The sequence below is a fragment of the Molothrus ater genome, chromosome 11, assembly GCF_012460135.2.
Source record: "Molothrus ater isolate BHLD 08-10-18 breed brown headed cowbird chromosome 11, BPBGC_Mater_1.1, whole genome shotgun sequence".
Lineage (NCBI taxonomy): Eukaryota > Metazoa > Chordata > Aves > Passeriformes > Icteridae > Molothrus > Molothrus ater.
This window is the reverse complement of record NC_050488.2, coordinates 2,923,133-2,942,002: the sequence shown is the minus strand read 5'-3', so window position 1 is coordinate 2,942,002 and position 18,870 is coordinate 2,923,133. Positions and strand designations below refer to the sequence as shown.

General features: G+C 41.1%; 1 protein-coding gene across 2 annotated transcripts in view; it reads left to right on the top strand.

The window, feature by feature from the left end:
* SLC6A1 (solute carrier family 6 member 1) overlaps positions 1 to 18,870 on the top strand; it is a 71,857-nt gene that overhangs the window by 44,661 nt on the left and 8,326 nt on the right. For both annotated transcript variants that reach the window (XM_054516017.1, XM_036390855.1), the window contains exons 2-11: positions 4,888 to 5,301; positions 6,598 to 6,729; positions 8,063 to 8,163; positions 9,557 to 9,666; positions 9,779 to 9,911; positions 11,340 to 11,474; positions 11,583 to 11,686; positions 11,997 to 12,121; positions 14,257 to 14,369; positions 17,403 to 17,534. In XM_054516017.1, the coding sequence (XP_054371992.1) occupies positions 5,067 to 5,301; positions 6,598 to 6,729; positions 8,063 to 8,163; positions 9,557 to 9,666; positions 9,779 to 9,911; positions 11,340 to 11,474; positions 11,583 to 11,686; positions 11,997 to 12,121; positions 14,257 to 14,369; positions 17,403 to 17,534 (1,320 nt within the window). In that variant the 5' untranslated portion in view covers positions 4,888 to 5,066. The remainder of the gene's footprint in view (positions 1 to 4,887; positions 5,302 to 6,597; positions 6,730 to 8,062; positions 8,164 to 9,556; positions 9,667 to 9,778; positions 9,912 to 11,339; positions 11,475 to 11,582; positions 11,687 to 11,996; positions 12,122 to 14,256; positions 14,370 to 17,402; positions 17,535 to 18,870) is intronic.

Here is an 18,870-nt window from a genome sequence, read left to right as displayed (position 1 = left end):
CCCATGGCCCTGCAGAGGGCAGCTCCCAGTTCTGGGGTGCTCTCCCAGGAGGAGCCCCCTTTTGCCACCACCATCATCCCAATTTCCTCCTGCACTGGGAAATGCCTTTTCTGGAATGCTGAGCACAGCTGGGAGTGCTGGGGCTGGGTCCAGGACACTGGACAGGTGTGGGATGTGCAAAAATGGGTTTAAAAAGGAGATATCTGCTCACAGGACTTGTGTGAATGTAGGCAGAGATGGATTTTCCCTCTCTGAGTCCCATCCTGATCCCAATTTCCTCCTGCATCAGGAAATGCCTTTCCTGGAATGCTGAGCACAGCTGGGAGTGCTGGGGTTGGGTCCAGGACACTGGACAGGCGTGGGATGTGCAAAAATGGGAGATATCTGCACACAGGGTTTGTGAGGATGTAGGCAGAGATGGATTTTCCTCTCTGAGTCCCATCCTGATCCAAATTCCCTCCTGCACTGGGAAATGCCTTTCCTGGAATGCTGAGAGTGCTGGGGTTGGGTCCAGGACACTGGACAGGTGTGGGATGTGGAAAAATGGGTTTTAAAAGGAGATATCTGCACATAAGACTTGTGAGGACACAGGCAGAGATGGATTTTCCCTCTCAGAGTCCCACCCTGAAGTGGAACAGACAGGAAGGAAGGTCACAAGGACCATCCTTGTTCTCTCCTCACCCCAACCACACCTACAGCTGATTTTCTACAGCTTCCAACCAAAGACTTCTTTATAATCATGCAGTGATCAGAAATGACAATTCAAAAAAAAAAAAAAAAAAAAAACCACAGCCTTTGCATATTTTTTTATGTTTCTGTTACCATAACTTTCATTAGAACCTCAATCCTCCCTTCCAAAAACGTGTAAATAAAATTATTGCTGATCTCTGCCTGACCTCATGCCCAGTGTTGCCAACACAAGGTGCAGCTTCTTCAGCCTGGCCAGTGTTTCATGTGCTGCACCTCTGGTTTGAGCACTGGGCTGCCAAAAAGGAGTTATCAAGAGAAAACAGACAATAAATATGGGTCACAGAAGACATGGAAAGCTTTATTTCAGTAGGTTTTTTCCAGCTGTGGAAGTTTGCGGGAGCCACAAGCACTTCAAAGTTGATGAAAATACCCCAGGGCATTTTTCATAATCCATATTTGCTTCCTTGATTATTGTTTTATTTCGATTTTGAAAGTGTATACCTAGCAACAGCAATGGTGTTTTAAAAGGTCCACAAATGGTTGGAAACAGAAATGAGGAGTGGCCATTGCAGGCTGCCATCTCACTGTGCTGACAATTTCAGCTTTGTCAGACATTTGTCTTACATTAACAGCTAATTATAACCACATGTAAAACTTGACATCATTACCAGGATTAAGTCCCCTTGCTTGATCTGGTTTATTGTTTAATTCCTTCGGGAGCATTTCAGGGAAAGGTGTTTTAGATAAGAGAACTTTCTAAATTCACTACAAATCCACTGTTAATGGTGGCAACTGCTGTTTCTTGATTTACTTTTTTTTTAATTCTTTCTGTAGATTCTTAAGAGATCTCTAGGGACAAAATATAATCAGAGATGTTGCTTTGGTTAATAGCCAACATTCTAAATTTAGCATTAATTCACTATTAAACATGGCAACTGCTATGACTTGGTTGGTATTTCTTGAATTCTTTTTTGTGTAGACTCATAAGAGATCTATAGGGAAAAAGGATAATAGATGGTCTTGGAGATTGTTTTGGATTAATACTGAACTTTCTAAATTCACTAATAACCCATTATTAAAGATGGCAACTGCTATTAGTTGAAATTGTTTTTAAATTTTTTCTGCAGACTTGTAAGAGATCTATAGAAAAAATTATAATAAGTGGGTCTTGGAGATTGCTTTGGTTAACAGTGAGCATTCTAAATTCAGTTTTAATCCACTATTAAAGATGGCAGCTGCTATTAGTTGAAATTATTATTACATTCTTTCTGTAGACCTGTAAGTGATCTATTGGGACAAAATGTAATCAGTGCACCTTGGAGATTTGTTTTGGATTAATAGTGAACTTTTAAAATGTACTGTTTAATTTACCATTAAAGGTGACAAGTGCTACTTCTTAAATTTTTTTTAATTCTTTCTGTAAACCCATAGGAAATTCATAGGGACAAATATAAGTAGGTCTTGGAGACTGTTTTGTGTGGGATCTCAGCACATCATTCCTGATGTTCAGAGATGCCAGGAGAACCCTTGGGGGTCTCGAAAATCCTGGAATGTTGCCAAGAGTGTCTGGTGGCTTGATTTTGATCCATCCACAGAAATAACAAGAGTTTGAGGACAAGAGAATCACTTTAGAGTAAAAGGTGTAAAAGGGACACGTTTAGAAAGTGAAATATAGATTTTAAGGTTTTTTAGGTACAGGGGGGTTATGGAGACAAGATGGAGGGATCAGGGCGTGTCTCGTCCTTCTTCTTTCTTCTTCTTGTCCTCCATCTCCTGTGGTGATGTTGGCACTTGGGGATTGGTTTATGGTGAAGGTGCACTTGCTAACATGGGTGAAAAGCATTGGGAAATAAAGGTAAATATTATGTACGTAGATATTAGTATAAAAAGACATGACCGCCCCGTGGGTGGTCAGAGAGTGCCTGTGACTGCTTGCAGATCAGACCTCTGTTGGGCAGACAGAATATTTTGTAGATAAGAAATAATAAACAACCTGAAGACCGAAAAGCTGAAGAGTCCAGACTCATCCTTTAAAACGCGTGCCACCCAAGAACCACCCTACCCGTGTCGGGGCAGAGACAGACAGCCGAACCCGACAGTTTTGCATTAATAATAAATGTTCTAAATTCAGTATTATTCTATTATAAAAGGTGGCAACTGCTATTTCTTGATTTTTTTAAAAATTCTTTTCTCTGTAGACTCATAGAAGATCTACAGAAAAAAAAAATGTAATAAATGTGTCTTGGAGATTGTTTTAGTTAATAGTGAACACTCTAAATCCACTATTAATGGTGGCAACTGCTATTCCTTTATTACTTTCTTTAATTCTTTCTGTAGACCCATAGGAGATCTACTGGAAAAATTATAATCAGTAGGTCTTGGAGATTGTTTTGGATTAATATTGAATGTCCTAAACACACTATTAATCCACTATTAAGGGTGGCAACTGCTGTTTCTTGATTTATTTTTTTTTTAATTCTTTCTGTACACTCATAAGAGATTTATAGGGACAGAGTATAATAAGTGGATCTTGGAGATTGTTTTGTATTAATAGTGAACTCCCTAAATCCACTATTAATGGTGGCAACTGCTATGCCTTGATCTTTTTTTTTAATTCTTTCTGTAGACTTGTAAGAGATCTATAGGGATGAAATATAATCAGTGGGTCTCAGTGATTGGTTTGGATTAGTTGTGAACATTCTAAATAAAATATTAACCTGCTATTAAAGGTGGCAACTGCTATTTCTTGGGGGTTTTTTTAAATTGTTTTTTCTATAGACTTGTTAGTGATATATAGGGATGAATATAATAAATGGGTCTCAGAGATAATTTTGGATTAACTGTGAACATTCTAAATTCACTATTAACCCACTAATAAAGGTGGCAACTGCTATTCTTTGGTTTGTTTTTTTTTTAATTCTATTTCCTGTAGACTCATAGGAGATCTATAGGGACAAAATACAATCCGTGGGTCTTGGAGATTGTTTTGGATTAGCCATGAACATTCTAAATTCAATATTCCCACTATTAATGGTGGCAACTGCTATTCCATGGGGTTTTTAATTCTTTCTTCATAGGCAATCCTCATAGGCAATCCATAGGAAAAAAAATAAATGAGTCTTGGAGATTGTTTTGGTAACATCACAGTGAACATTCTAAATTCAGTATTAACCCACTATTAAAGGTGGCAACTGCTATTCCTTGGTTTGTATTTTTTTTAATCCTTTTCTTTGTAGACTCATGGGCAACCCATAGAAAAAATAAATGGGTCTTGTAGATTGTTTTGGATTAGCTATGAACATTCCAAATTCAGTATTAACCCACAATTAAAGGTGGCAACTGCTTCTCCTTGGTTGTTTTTTTTTTTTTTTTAATTCTTTTTTCTGTAGATTGTAAATTCTTCTTTCTGTAGACTCATAGGAGATGCATAGGAAAGAATATAATGAAGGGGTCTTGGATATTGTTTTGGATTAGTTGTGAAATTCCAAAGTATTAACACACTATTAAAGGTGGCAACTGCTATTCCTTGGTTTGTTGGGGTTTTTTAAATTCTTTTTTCTGTAATCTCATAAGCAATCCATAGGAAAAAATATAATAAATGGGTCTTGGAGATTGTTTTGGATTAGTCATGAGCATTCTAAATTCAGCATTAACCCACTATTAAAGGTGGCAACTGCTATTCCTTGGGGGGCTTTTTTAATTCTTTTTTCTGTAGATTGTAATTTTTTTTTCTGTACATCATTCATGGGTGATCCATAGGAAAAAATATAATAAATGGATCTTGGAGATTGTTTTGGTAACACCACAGTGAACATTCCAAATTCAGTATTAACCCACTATTAAAGCTGGCAACTGCTATTCCTTGGTTGGTTCTTTTTTTTTTAATTCTTTTCTTTGTAGATTCATAGGTGATCCATAGGAAAAAATATAATAAATGAATCTTGGAGATTGTTTTGGATTAGCCATGAATGTTCTAAGTTCAGTATTCCCTCTATTAAAGGTCGCAACTTCTATTCCCGGGGTTTTTTAAATTCTTTTTTTCCGTAGGCTCATGGGCGATCCATAGGGAAAAGTTCCCACCCGTGGATCCTAGGGCTTGTTTTGTAGGGATTGCTGGTGCAGCCCCATCCCCTAGAGCAGAGCCAGCCCTGCCACGAGCCCGTGGCTGTGTCTGAGCGTGCCCGTGGTGTCGCGCAGGTGGCTCCGGGGCGCGCTGAGGCTCCGCGCGGCGGCTCCGCGGGCCGGCCCTGTGCTCGCCGTCGCTCCCTGGTGCATCGGGTGGATCGCCACGAGCCGCAAAGCTGCTGTCCACGTGGACTGGTGCTGACATCTCCCGCCCCGCCGCCGCCAGAGCCTCGCCTGCCAAGCCCAGAGACATGGCCACCAACGGCACCAAAGTGGCGGACGGACAGATCTCCACCGAGGTCGACGCCTCCATCACCAACGACAAGCCCAAAACCTTGGTAGTAAAAGTGCAGAAGAAGAAGACGGACCTTCCAGACCGAGACACTTGGAAAGGGAAATTTGACTTTCTTATGTCCTGTGTAGGTTATGCCATTGGCTTAGGGAATGTGTGGAGATTTCCCTACCTGTGCGGCAAGAATGGCGGAGGTACGTTGGGCAGGTTTGTGGGGTAGGAGTCACCAGCAAATTACCAGCAAATCAAAACCTGGTTTGGAGAGACTTTTCATACATTCAGTTGGGTTTGGTTGGGGATTTTTTGTCGGTTTTCTGGGAGGGTTGCAGGATTTTTTTGAGAATTTTTTGGGTTGGGTTTTTTTTCTTTTTTGCTTGGCTGGTTGGTTTGGTTTATTGGATTGGGGTTGGATTTTTTGGCTTTTTGGTTTTTTGTTTACTGTGGTGGTTTGGATGGGTTTTTTGAGTTTTTTGTTTTGTTTTGGGTCTTTGGGGTTTTGTTGTTGGTTTGGTGTTTTGTTTTTTTGTTTGATTTCTTGCTGTGGGGTCTTTTGAGGTTTTTTGTTTTCACTTTGTTTTGTATTTTTTGGGTTTTGTTGTTGGTTTGGTTTTTTCATTGTTTCTTTGCTGTGGGGTATTTGGGGTTTTTTGGGGGGTTTAGGAGGTTTTGTTGTTGCTTTAGTTTAGTTTTTTGGGGTTTTTGTTTTGTTTTGGTGTTTGGGTTTTTTTTGTTGCTTTGGTTTGGTTTTGGGTATTTTGGTTTGGTTTTTGGTTTTTTGGTTTTTTTGGTTGTTTGCTGTGGTGTTTTGGGGCCGGGTTTTTTTGTTGTTTTGTTGTTGTTTTTGTTTTTTATTTTGTTTTGGGAATTTTATTGTTGTTGTTGGGGTTTTCTTTGCTTTGTTTTGTTTTTTTGGGTTTTAGTGCTTTCCACTTTTCCAGGAGGTTCAGAGCCATTTTGGAGTGTGGAGCTCTGCTTTGAGCTCTGCCCTGAACTTTATCCTAACTCCAAGCTGTCAATGGCACTTAAAAGACCATAAAGTATCAGAGCAGAACTAAAGCACGTTGCCCTGCACCCAACCCTGCAGATCCCTCTCTTTTGGGCTGAGTTTTGAGAGGATTTCATGGGGTTTCTAGCTGACTCTGAGCTCTCCATAAAAGGCTGGAAAGCAGCCAGGGCTGGTTAAAGCCTTTGTGCTCTCCATGAGAGGTGAAGACAGCAAAGCCCACAGGCTTCTGGATTTCAGCTTTTTACTTCAACAGAAAACATTTAAACGATGGGGAGTTCTGGTTTTCCCTTTATTTTCACCTCTGGAGGTGCTGGTTCAGAAGTGCACATGTGATTTCCACTAGCATTTTTGAAAAGTTACATCTGAGAGGAAAAAAACCCTGTGGGTTTCTCTTCATATGTAACAGGGATGGAAACTGGAAATTCACTTGTGTTTTTCTGTGGTTTTCCCCACTCTAACAGGCTTGTTAAAAATTTATTTTTAGGTGCATTCCTGATTCCCTATTTCCTTACTTTAATTTTTGCTGGAGTGCCACTGTTCCTTTTGGAGTGTTCCCTTGGTCAGTATACATCTATAGGAGGCCTTGGAGTGTGGAAGCTTGCTCCAATGTTCAAAGGTACAGTATGGATTCCAATTCTTTCTCCTTTGGTTCCAAATTGCACAAGTTTCCCAAAGTGCCAGGGCAAGGATGATGTTTCTTGGTGCCTTTCATTTATATTTAAAGCATGATTTTTCTAGAGAAGACACACTGGTTTTCTGAGGTGTAACTGATGATTTTGAAATGTGCTGGGCTATATTTTTTATTCTCCATTAAAGATAGCAAGATTTAGGCATTAGAATTGCAACAAACTTATTTTTCAACTTCGAAAACTCTTTGGGTTTTCTGTAGAAATACATAAAGATTGTTCAAACAGCATATCCAGGAGTAGTTGTCTGAGCAGGTTTGGTTGTGTTCACAGCAATTTGGTAAACTTTGGTAAATTTTTCTGAGCTCACAGAGATTGGCATCACCTGTTTTTTTAACTGAAATTCAAAAGCCAGACACTTTCGGCAATTTGATGCTGAATCCCTTAAGAAAAACTCACTCCACGCTTTGAGTTTGAGCTTTGATTGCCAGAACCCCAGGGTTTTAATCTCGATTCTGCACAGACCCACAGACCTCCCAAATGATGATTTTCACCCTTCTCATCCCAAATCCTTTGACACTGCCGAGCTCCTGAGCTGAGTTCTGGCCCAGCGAAGCTGCACGTGGTGTTATAAATTACCTCACCCAGTAGGACTGACAATTAGCACAGGGTGAGCTGTGGGTTTGTTGAGATTGGATTTTGCTCTGGGAGATTTAGCACTGGGAGAACGCAGGGAGATGGAATTGTCTCTCACAGAGAAGTGTTTTTGCTCGAGTTGCTGCTGTTGGTAGGGGTTGGTACAGCCTTGCTTTGTATTATCCTGATTATTGTGAGCACTTCCTCCAGCTCAGGATCATGGAACAGTTACCCTAAATAGTTCACAACACCCCTGGAGTGTCCATGTGGAGCAGAAGACACCCTCGTGGTGGAACCCTGGCCTGTCTTTGGTCTGACTGCCAGCAGGCACTCTGATCACATCCTGAGTGCCTTGGAACACATTCTCACTGTGTGTGCATCTGCCACCAGCTCCTGGGGGCTGCTCTGCCACAGAATGAGCTGATTTAGCTCGTTTTCCTGGGAGTAAAACGTGCCAGAGAACTCTCAGCAGGTGGGACTGCACCACAGAGAGAGCTGAAGGCTGGCAGTGAGCTCATGGATTTGGCTGAGCCATCACCCAAATAATCACCTCTGTGGAGTGGCACTGCTGAAATTCTCACTCCTGCATTTCCCAGTGGTGCCTGCCCCATGTGATGTGTTTGCCCTGAACTGCAGCCCTTCCATTGGAAGTTCCCTTGGTTTCATTTCTCTTTGTTTTCCTTACAGGTGTGGGGCTGGCTGCTGCAGTCCTGTCCTTTTGGCTAAATATTTACTACATTGTGATTATTTCCTGGGCCATATACTACCTGTATAATTCCTTTACCACTGTAAGTGTGTGTCAGAGGGGATGGGGAATTGTTTCTTGGATGTAAAGCCAAGTAAAATATGGATACACCACTAATCTGCCTCAGTGTAGATGTGTGAGGTTAACACAGCACGCACAGAAATCTGTTGGATAATCCATTCTTACTGAAAAAACCCTATTTTGTAAAAATCCCTTTAATTTTTTTTTTTCCACAAGAAATTTAGAGCAGAAAACTGAGCTTACAGGTCAGTCACTCCCCCAAGAAAAATTCTAGTGTACAACTAATTATTTTGTTTCTTCAGTAGCAGCCACACAAATATGAGTTCTTTGGGAAATAGTATCATTGCAAAGTGGCTTCACAATGGAGGGGTTTATTAAAGAAACCCCCATGGAATGGAAGGTCTGTGATTTGATTAGCTCTGAACTTCCATTCATTGTTGTTATTTTTGCTTTGTTTTCTTTCCTGTTTACTTTATTTTTAGCTGCCTTTATTCCCCCTCAAGGGTGATTCATCAGCTGAGTAAGTCCTGTCTGATTTGTGGGGTTTGGCCATCTGAGGAAGCATTCTTACATAAGTTGTATATAATTAATGCATCATTGTTCAATTGTCTCTTCTATAAATTTTGCTCATGCTTGCTTGTTCTTGGCTTTAAAGAATTTTTCCTTGACCAAATTTGCATTAATTACTGCCTGGGAGTGACATGACCATTTCTGCTTTGTTGTCCTCAGAAGTGGTATTGATGTGAAAGGTCAGGCAGAGTCTGGAAGTGTTTCTTGTGGCCCATGTTAAATGAATATTGACTTCTAATTCCCTTGAAGCCTCTTCTCCTTGTGTATAAAGCACACAGTGCCCTGATACAGCAGTGCTGTGAGAGGATTTCCCAACAATTGCCATCAAAAAGATCTATAAATTGTATGTAAATGAGGCTCATTCTAATGGATACCATGAGAAACAGGTTCTGCTCCTCACAACTTCTGAAAGATGGGATGGAAACAGGCAGAACATGCACATAACAGATAGAAATTTCATCTTTCTCCAATTATCCCCTGACCTGAGGGGGAAATGAAACTCTCTGATCAATAACCATCCCAATTTTTTTATCTCTTGTGCGACAAGAGGTACCAGGACCTCCAGGAGGTCCTTTCTGCTGTTTCACCATACTCTAATGGTGAGTGCATTGAATCCAGAGCATTTGAGCTGCAATGTTAAGGAAAAGAGGGAATATTTCCACACCTGCCTCCCACAACTGACAGGAATTGAAATCACTTTCACCCCGGGGAGATCAATGTCTGCAGAGCTCCAGGTGCTTTAGTTCTGCACTCAGCTGTCAGTTCTAGCAAAGAAAGAGATACTCGAGGTAATCCTTGCTTAAGAAGTGTTTGACTCCAGGTTTTTGCTGCTCTCCCTTCTCCAGACCCTTCCTTGGAAACACTGTGAGAACCCCTGGAACACCGACCGCTGCTTCTCCAACTACACCTTAGCAAACACCACCAACATGACAAGTGCCGTGGTGGAGTTCTGGGAGTAAGCTCAGCATTTCCCTCTCTCCTCCTCTTGCATGTCCAAGGATCACCTTGTTGTCCTTCCTGTTTCACCTTCTGAATTCTTTGCCAAATGTTGTGTTGGCTCCTTGCAGACGCAACATGCACCAAATGACCGACGGCTTGGAAAAGCCTGGGCAAATCCGATGGCCACTGGCAATCACCCTGGCAATTGCCTGGATTCTGGTGTATTTTTGTATCTGGAAGGGGGTAGGCTGGACTGGAAAGGTAAGATTAAAAAGTATTGTTAATACCTTTCAATTGAAAATGCCCATTTTGCTCAAATATTCTGTAAGTTCTTGAGGTAAGAGGCGCCGGGGGTAGTTTGGCTGTCAGAGCTCTGTGAAGGATTTTTGTTTTATTGGATTGATACAGCCCCATGTTTTTGGAAGAGTTGGTTCCTCTCTAGCTAGGTCAGACCACAGCCTTAGATGTTTCACTTACAGGCCTCTTGGCTTGGCCAGGTATAAAATCACCCAAAAATATTTCTGCTTCTTCCTGGGATGAATATTCCAGCTGGTTTGGATAGCACCAGAGTGGGGATGAAGTGGTTTGGTTCCAGCAAGAACTGTGCAATAAATGCAAAATTCTTGCTGGAATCAAACCACTTCATCCTCACTCTATTGCTATCCAAACCAGCTGGAATATTCAGAAAAACTGTGCAATAAATGCAAAATTCTTGCTGGAACCAAACCACTTCATCCTCACTCTATTGCTATCCAAACCAGCTGGAATATTCAGAAGAACTGTTGCAATAAATGCAAAATTCTTGCTGGACCTGGTATGTAAAGAAGTGTTGGGAAGAGCTGCTCCCACCTTCCCTCATGTGAGTGAGAAACATTCGAGGTCCTCTCACAGGATTTCACCCTGTGCTTCTTGGGCTCTGCCTGGCTGTGAGTGGAAATTAGGATTTACTAATCAATTAAAGGAAATTATATTCTTGAGAGACCTTTCTGAATTAAAGGGCAGCAACATCTGACGTTGGCTCATGCCTTGCCCTGCTGGAAGAAATCCCAGGGAAATGAAAAGCCACAGCAATGGGGTTTGGTGCTGGGTTAGAAGACCTCAGGTCTGGTGCAGAGGGCTGGGATTTCTTCACACTGAGGGAACAGATTGTTGGTTTTTGACAAGAGGGTAAAACTGTGACCCACTTGAACTGTGTGTTGGACAGGCCTGAGCTGAGCTCAGAGTAAACCATTTGCTTTCTCCTGTCTCCAAAGCACAAAGAGGCCAAAAAGAGGGCTGAGTCTGAGTTCAGAAAGGGTTTCTGACAGGACCTCTGAAAAGGCAAGAAAGTAGGAGCCTGTAATATAGAGGAGTAGAGAGTGAAAAAAATGAACTGCCAGATGTTTTACAAGCAGGATCCTGGTGCCATGATCCTTGTGCTTTTGGGACTTCCTTGTGTTAAATACCAAAAAAAAAAGTGTGAAAACATCCTAGTCCACACTGTTCTCTTTTCAGAAAAATAGGCAGCAGCCACCTGCCTTTAGAGCTGGAGTTTAGGGAGTTTTGCTGGAGGCACTTCCCAAGCCTTTTCATTGAAAAATGCCTCAATTTTAAGACCCATCATCAGTTGCTGCTAGAGTATTTTCAGGGAGCAGATACTTTTGATTATTCTTCCTTGCACACTTACACTGCCTTGTTTCTTCCCATCAGGTGGTATATTTCTCTGCTACTTATCCCTATGTTATGCTGCTTATCTTGTTCTTCCGTGGTGTAACACTGCCTGGAGCAAAGGAAGGCATTTTATTCTATATCACTCCCAATTTCAGCAAGCTTTCAGACTCTGAGGTAAATATTCCATGCTGGTAAGCCAAAGTTTCACTCCTCACTGTTCCCCTTATGAGCTGCTCCTCAAGTGCAGAAACAGATTTTTAAAAACTTGTTTCCTGCCATCAGGTTTGGCTGGATGCTGCCACACAGATTTTCTTCTCCTATGGTTTGGGTCTTGGTTCACTGATTGCCCTTGGAAGTTACAACCCTTTCCACAATAATGTTTACAGGTAAGCAGATGACTGCACATATTGCAGTGCCACTTGCCTGTCTCAGCTGGAGCTGGCTCCTGTCTCTGTGCACAGATAATTGAAATAAAGTTTAGTGTTCAATATTAACTGTTCTGTCTGGCTGGGGGTGAGATGTGTGACTGCCTTTACACCAATGGGAGAGACTTCCCCAGCATGGAATGGAGCCCAGACTGGGAAATCCTAAATCATTGAGATCTTTCCACAGGAAAAAAAGAAATCAATAAATAAACCCCAAAAAGGATGAACATTTGCTTTCCCTGCTGCTTAAAGCCCCTTCCCTTTGTTTCAGGGACTCCATCATAGTGTGCTGCATAAACTCATGCACGAGCATGTTTGCTGGCTTTGTCATCTTCTCCATTGTGGGATTCATGGCCAATGTCACAAAGAGGCCAATTGCAGATGTTGCAGCATCAGGTACCCGAAATCTTTTCCTCTAAGCTGTGCATCAGGGTTTTTTGGTTTTGTTTTTTTGCTTGTAGGTTGTTCCTGCAACTGCTCAAAATCCCTCCCCACAGCTCCTCAGCTCCCTGTCCCCTCCGCCTCCCAGGAGGAAAAGTGTTGTCCCGACCCACTCCAGGCAGAGCAGGAGGAGTTCTGGTCATAATGGGGTGGTTTTTAAGCTAATATTTCCCAGTTCAGTTGGGTTTTAATTCCTTTTCCCATTTCTTGAGGTTAAGCCCTTGGAGGCAGATCCATTTCTTCCCTGTTCACACCTACACCTATTCCATGTGACTCTGTATCATGAGAGACATTTTATTTAGGGCAGGGAGCTGTGGAGCTGTCCATGGGAGGATTCTGTTCTTCCCTGCAGTTCCTTGTGTGTCTTCCAGCTGAAAAAGCTCAAAGCAGCAGAGCAGATGGCTGCCCTGACCCAGCTGGTGCACCAGATACTCACTTAGCAGTTCTGGCCACAGGGAGGGATCTCATAACTCAAAGCTTGGCTGCAACTCACTGGTGGACAAAATCTGGATGACTGTATTAGCAAACACAACCCACTGAAATATTCTCCTTGGTTAGAAAAGGAGAGAATTTAAGCCCTGCAAATAATCTTCAATAAATTACACATACAAAGAGATTAGGTGCAAAATGATGATGGCAGGCACTGTTATTAAAAGCTGCTCTGGAAAGGCAGTGGTGTGTGAAATAAGCTTTATGGATTTATTTCTTTGAGACAGAAGGAGTTATATAAAGGCTACACCTGCAAACACCACCATATTTTTACATCATATTAAGTACATTTGATAACAGATCTCTGAAAGATGCCCATGGCCACTAATTGCAAAGGATATTTAAAAATTTGACCCTTTAATTAAGGCTTCTATTTCTCCTAGTAAGTTTGGAGGCTGGTGCCAGATTTTATCACCATGAGAGGTTATTTTGCCATCTTTTATACAGCCTTATAAAACAAATGATATTATTAAAAGGCCTAACTGCATTTCTGTGGAATGCCAAACAGAGTAAAATTAACATATTTATCTGAAGTTTATTTTGCTTTTAGCACTGCTATTTGGAATGCTTTCTGAATTGCTTTCCCTGCTCTTGTTAGCAATTAATTGCTTCAAAATCCTCATTAGACTTTGGCAATCCAGGTGTTGGTGCCATCCTTGCTCCACTGGTTTGGGGGCTGGGACCAAGCACTTGTCACTGACAGACTTTTAATGGAAACTGAAAACTCAGAGGCACTCCTTAGGTGAAACACACGAGTTTTATTTCTGTGGTTTTATAAATTTATAATTTATTATATTTATTATATTCATATATATTTATTATATAATAAACATATTAAACATTATATTAATTAATAATTAAATATAAATAAACATTATATAATAAATATATTTATTATAAATTATTATATTTATAATATATTCTGTGTATTAATAAATTTATTTATTAAATTTGTTGGTTTTCCCTCAGACCCTGAGAACAAAAAAACCCTTTTAAATAGGGTTTTAAAATAGGGGTTTTTAATAGGAGTTTAACACTCTGTCCCCCATCTGCAGTTAGCAAGAAGAAAAATTAAAAAGTTTGGTCATCCACAACGACAGAGTTTATTAAAATGTGCATTTAGGGGGAGGGAGAGCAATGGAACAGCAAATGGGAATACTGGAAATGCTGGACAGTGTCTTCTCCACTGCTGAGCTCTGTTTCTGCTCTGAACGGTGCCAAGCAGGAGAATGCAGCTGTCAAAAGCTGCTTGAGGGAGGGGACAGAGCTGAGCAGTGCCTGAGGGTGACCCCAGCCAGGGACAGCGCTCCTGCCTCGGCTGAGCCAGGGGGCTCAGGAGCAGCTGCTGAACCCATCCCGTGCTCTCTGCTTGGTTGGCTTTGGGCGATTTGGGGTCCATTTTATTTATTTATTTATTTATTTATTTATTTATTTACTTATTTTAGTTTTGGCTGGTTTATTTCCAAACCCAGGTGCTTGCAGGAGCAGGGAGCAGTGAACACTGGAATCTCTGCTCAGGGGCTGCATCCAGAGCCCTGCAGGAGCAGAGGATCCCAGCCCCAGCCCTGCCACTGATGTTCTGTCTCCTGTCTCTCCCCCAGGCCCTGGACTGGCATTTCTGGCTTACCCAGAGGCAGTGACACAGCTGCCCATCTCCCCTTTGTGGGCAATACTCTTCTTCTCCATGCTGCTCATGCTTGGCATTGACAGTCAGGTAAAACTGGGGTGGAAACCAATAAAAATACAGATTTTCTGCCACTGGGTGGAATCAGGTTTGATGTTTTTCTTTGCATTTTATTTATTTTTATTAGGATTATTTATTTTATAATTTGGGATTTATTTTATAATTTAGGATTCTTTATTTAATAATTTGGGATTATTTATTTTATAATGTGGGATTATTTATTTTATAATTTTCAAATTCATTATTTTATAATTGAGAATTTATTTAATAAATTAAGATTATTTCTGTTATATTAAAATTACTTTATATTAGGATTTTTTCTATATTTAGCTTTTGTATTTTTCATGTATTTGTAATCCTGCAGTTCTTCAGTGTATATTAAGATTATTTATTTTATAATTTAGGATTTATTTCATAATTTAGGATTCTTTATTTTATCATTTCAAAATCGTTATTTTATAATTTAGAATTTATTTAATAAATTAGGATTATTTATTTTATATTAGGGTTATTTATTTTATATTAGCATTGTTTTATATTAGGATTCTTTATATATTTAGCTTTTATATTTTTCTTATATTCATAATCCTGCAGTTCTTCAGTGTATAACTCTAAACTCAGAGTGTCAGGTGCTGCTTTCCCATTCTGGTCAGGCACAACAACACAACAGGGTTGTGCTCTCCACTGCCAGCTGGAAGTGGGGCAGGATGGTCCCTGGAACAATCAAATAAAGAATAGGAGGCACTCAGGAAAGACTGAGTCAAAAAAATGATGCTTGAACACCTCTGCTCTTTCATGAACTGCTGGAAGCACATGAAAAATGGGCAGAAAATTTATTCTGCAGTCATAAAGGAGCTTATCTTTGAAATATTCCCTGTTAAATCACAATGTTAAAAATACCTGTTCAGTGTTCAGCTGTGTAGGAGACACTGGGATGTGTTTTACAAGATTTGGATGCCACAGGTATTTCTGAAGGGCGGCTCCAGAACTCACCACAGGAGCAAAAAGACACAGCACACATTTCATTTTAAGATCTGGAGTTAATTCACTGGGCAGTGGGATGGTTACTGAGGATATTCTGGGTTTTGATGGGCTCTGAAATCACTTCCCAAGGGAAAGGGTCACCAATTTATTGGTTCAGGCTGTACTGAAGCTCTGGGTGGGATCTGACAACTGAAAATGAAGGAGGAGGCTCAACCCTGGGGTTTGCAAATCCAAGATATTCTCTGTCTAGATTAAACTATTAAATAATTAACACATGGAATAATTAGAAATGTTGACTGGGACACAAATAAAAAAGCACAGAGCATGAGAGAAAACTCTTTAAAAATAACTCTGTCCAATAAAACCTTTTGTTAATCAGTGCTAATTTTAATACAGAGAACAGCCCCAGTGGCAGCACTCAGGAGAGCACCCTGCCTTATTTCACAAGGAATACTTGGAGGATTAGGTCAGGGAAGTTGCCCCTGGCTGCTGAACTCTTGGATCACTTTTAGGAGCCCAGTCCTGGGCAGATGTGTTAATTTACCTGCAATCAGCTGCAGCTGGCAAAGCAGCAGCTCCCAGTCCCTAGCACAGCCCTCCCAGCACATAAAGGAATGTGGGATTTACTGCCTTAGCACTGGACCAGTCTTTCAGGAGAGAAAATCCATCATTTTCTACAAATCCAAGCTGACTTCAGCCTGTGAACACAAAAAGACCAAGGAGGGTATTTTATCCTAGGAGATGAAAGGAAGTTGAAAATTTACACTTTTTATTTCTTTGGTTTTCAGTGAGCTTCAGGCTTGACATTAAAACCCACTGCTCAATCTGGGGGGAAACTGCTGTGAAAAATTGGGTCAAAAATATTCTTGAAAGCATTTGTCTCTAGGCAACTAACAGCTGAGGAAGGTGGTCTAATATTATTAAAAGGAATATGTATCTACAGGCTGTCATGCTCTCTGCATTTTCTGTCTGTCACTGAAACATTTCATCCACTCTAATTTACACGAGCTGTAACCATTGGTTGAATTCTACTTGCTCTGCTGAAAATTAATAAAACTTTACTCATCTTCTGGTTTTCATATTGCAGCCACCATAATGATAACATTTATCTGAATATTTACACACAGAGGGATTCTGGAGTGTGGCCATTTGGAGGACACAGCCTCAACAAAAATGTTTTCTGGGATACAGAGAATATTTGATTTATTACATATGAGAATCATATGAGAATCTTTAATTTTCTGCGTGAAGCACCAATCTGGTTAGACTTTCTCTGTGTGTTGGCTTTCTTGTATCACATAAAAAAGAAGTTTATTTTGTAAATCACATAAAAAAGAAGTTTATTTTGTAGGATTGAGGGACCAAAGCCCTCAACTGAAGTTTATCATCTTTATTACAAAAAAAAGAGCAGTTCCTGTTCACAGAGTGAAAGCAACAGTTCATAGCTCAGAATTTTGAGTGCTCCTTGAGCTGGAAATCTTTTTGCACAGATCATATTTCAGCCACCATAATGATAACATTTATCTGACTATATACACACAGAGGGATTCTGGAGTGTGGCTATTTGGAGGACACAGCCTCAACAAAAATGTTTCCTAGGGATACAGAGAATATTTAATTAATTGCATATGAGAATCTTTAACCTTCTGCATGAAGCACCAATCTGGTTAGACTTTCTCTGTGTGTTAGCTCTCTTGTATGTGAGTAAATCACACAAAAGGAAGTTTATTTTGTAGGATTGAGGGACCAAAGCCCTCACCTGTAGGTTTATTATCTTTATTACAGAAAAAGAGCAGTTCCTGTTCACAGAGCGAAAGCAACAGTTCATAGCTCAGAATTCTGAGTGCTCCTCGAGCTGGAAATCTTTTTGCACAGATCTCTTTAGACAGAGCCAAGGAGATTCAGGAGCAGAGCTTCCGCTGCAGTCAAGCGAATTTTCACTTCTCGCTGGACGGCTGCAGCCTCAGGCCAGCCAAGGGTCCAATCACAAACTGCTCCCCAAAACTCCATGCTGGGCTCTGCAGCGTTTTTTGTGTCCAGCTGGGCCCTGGAGTGTGTTTTGTGTCCCTTTTCCTGCAGTTCTGCACCGTGGAAGGGTTCATCACTGCCCTGGTGGACGAGTTCCCCAAGCTGCTGCGCAACCGCCGCGAGCTCTTCATCGCCGTGGTGTGCATCGTGTCCTACGTGATAGGGCTGTCCAACATCACTCAGGTACTGATCCCTGGGGCTGCCTCTGCCCTGCTCCACCATTCTCCTTCCCCAGTCCAGCCAGGAATCTCTGCCAGCCCCTGGATTGTCAGGGATTCCTGCTCGCCAAGGTTTGGGCGGTTTAAGCGTAGAACGCCCTTAAGACTTTAGCTTTGATATTTGTATTTGTATTGTATTCATTGATATTAGTATCATTTCTTTAATATTAGGATTGTTTTGCTTTTATATATTGAGCTATTGTAGTTTTTATATATTTGTACTCTGCTGTTCTTTAGTGTAAACTCCAAACTTCACAGCCAGTGTCAGCTGCAGCTTGCCTGAAGATGTTGCTCACATAAACTCAGAGTGGTGCTGGCTGAGCAGTCACTCTCAGGAGCTGCATCAAGTGGCAGTGCCTGCTTTCATCCCTGCTCTGTGTGCTGCTGCTTGCTGGGACTGCCTCACACAGAAATCACACGTGTGGGAGGGAAATACACAGCACAAATCCCCCTTGTAGCTGATATTTACTGCAAATCAAGCAGCAACTTCCTGAGTGTCAGTGGGAATGATGCCTTAGCTTTTTAGCTTTTATATATTTAATTTATTGGTACTCCTGCAGTTCTTTAGTGTGTCCCTCCAAACTGCACACCCAGTGTCAGCTGCAGCTTCCCTATTTTGGGCACACACAACAATTCCTCTCCAGGCCTGGCAATCAAGGACACCTCACTGCCCCAGGGCCCAGAGATGGGAACAAAAGGGACTTGGGGGGAGCAAACTTGGGCTCAATGACTTCATTACCTGCAGCTGGAATTGCCAGATGAACCCTCAATGTGCAGATGGACCAAACTGATAAAAGTATAAAAACCTGTGAGCCAGGGTCCATTTTGGGTGTAGCCCCTGGAGTGCTTTGTCTGCCCTAAATGTACCTGCAGGCCCTTCAATAAACAGAACTGCTTTTTATTCCCTTAATTCTGCCTGGCCTGTGGTTTTTAGGTAGCCCCAAAAAGGCCTCACCTTGATGTCCCCTCCAGGGCTCATGGGACAGCAAAATGCACTTCCCCACATTCCTACAGCCAAAAAAGTGGCAGCTGGAGATGTTGACTTTGCAAACTGCTTGAGGGAAATGGTTAGTGATTAAATTATGATTAAATTACCAAATAAAGAGCAAACAGCAAAATTAAACTTTCCAGTTTAAACAGCAGCAATCTTAATTTCATCAGGATTGACCTCAAGCCTTAAAAAAACTTAACCTGTTTAATTTACACTAATAGGCCCTTAACCTACCCACCACTGTTAGTTTGTATCCTACATTTTGAAGCTGGAGGCCTTGCTCTATTTTTCATACTTTTTTTTTTTCTGT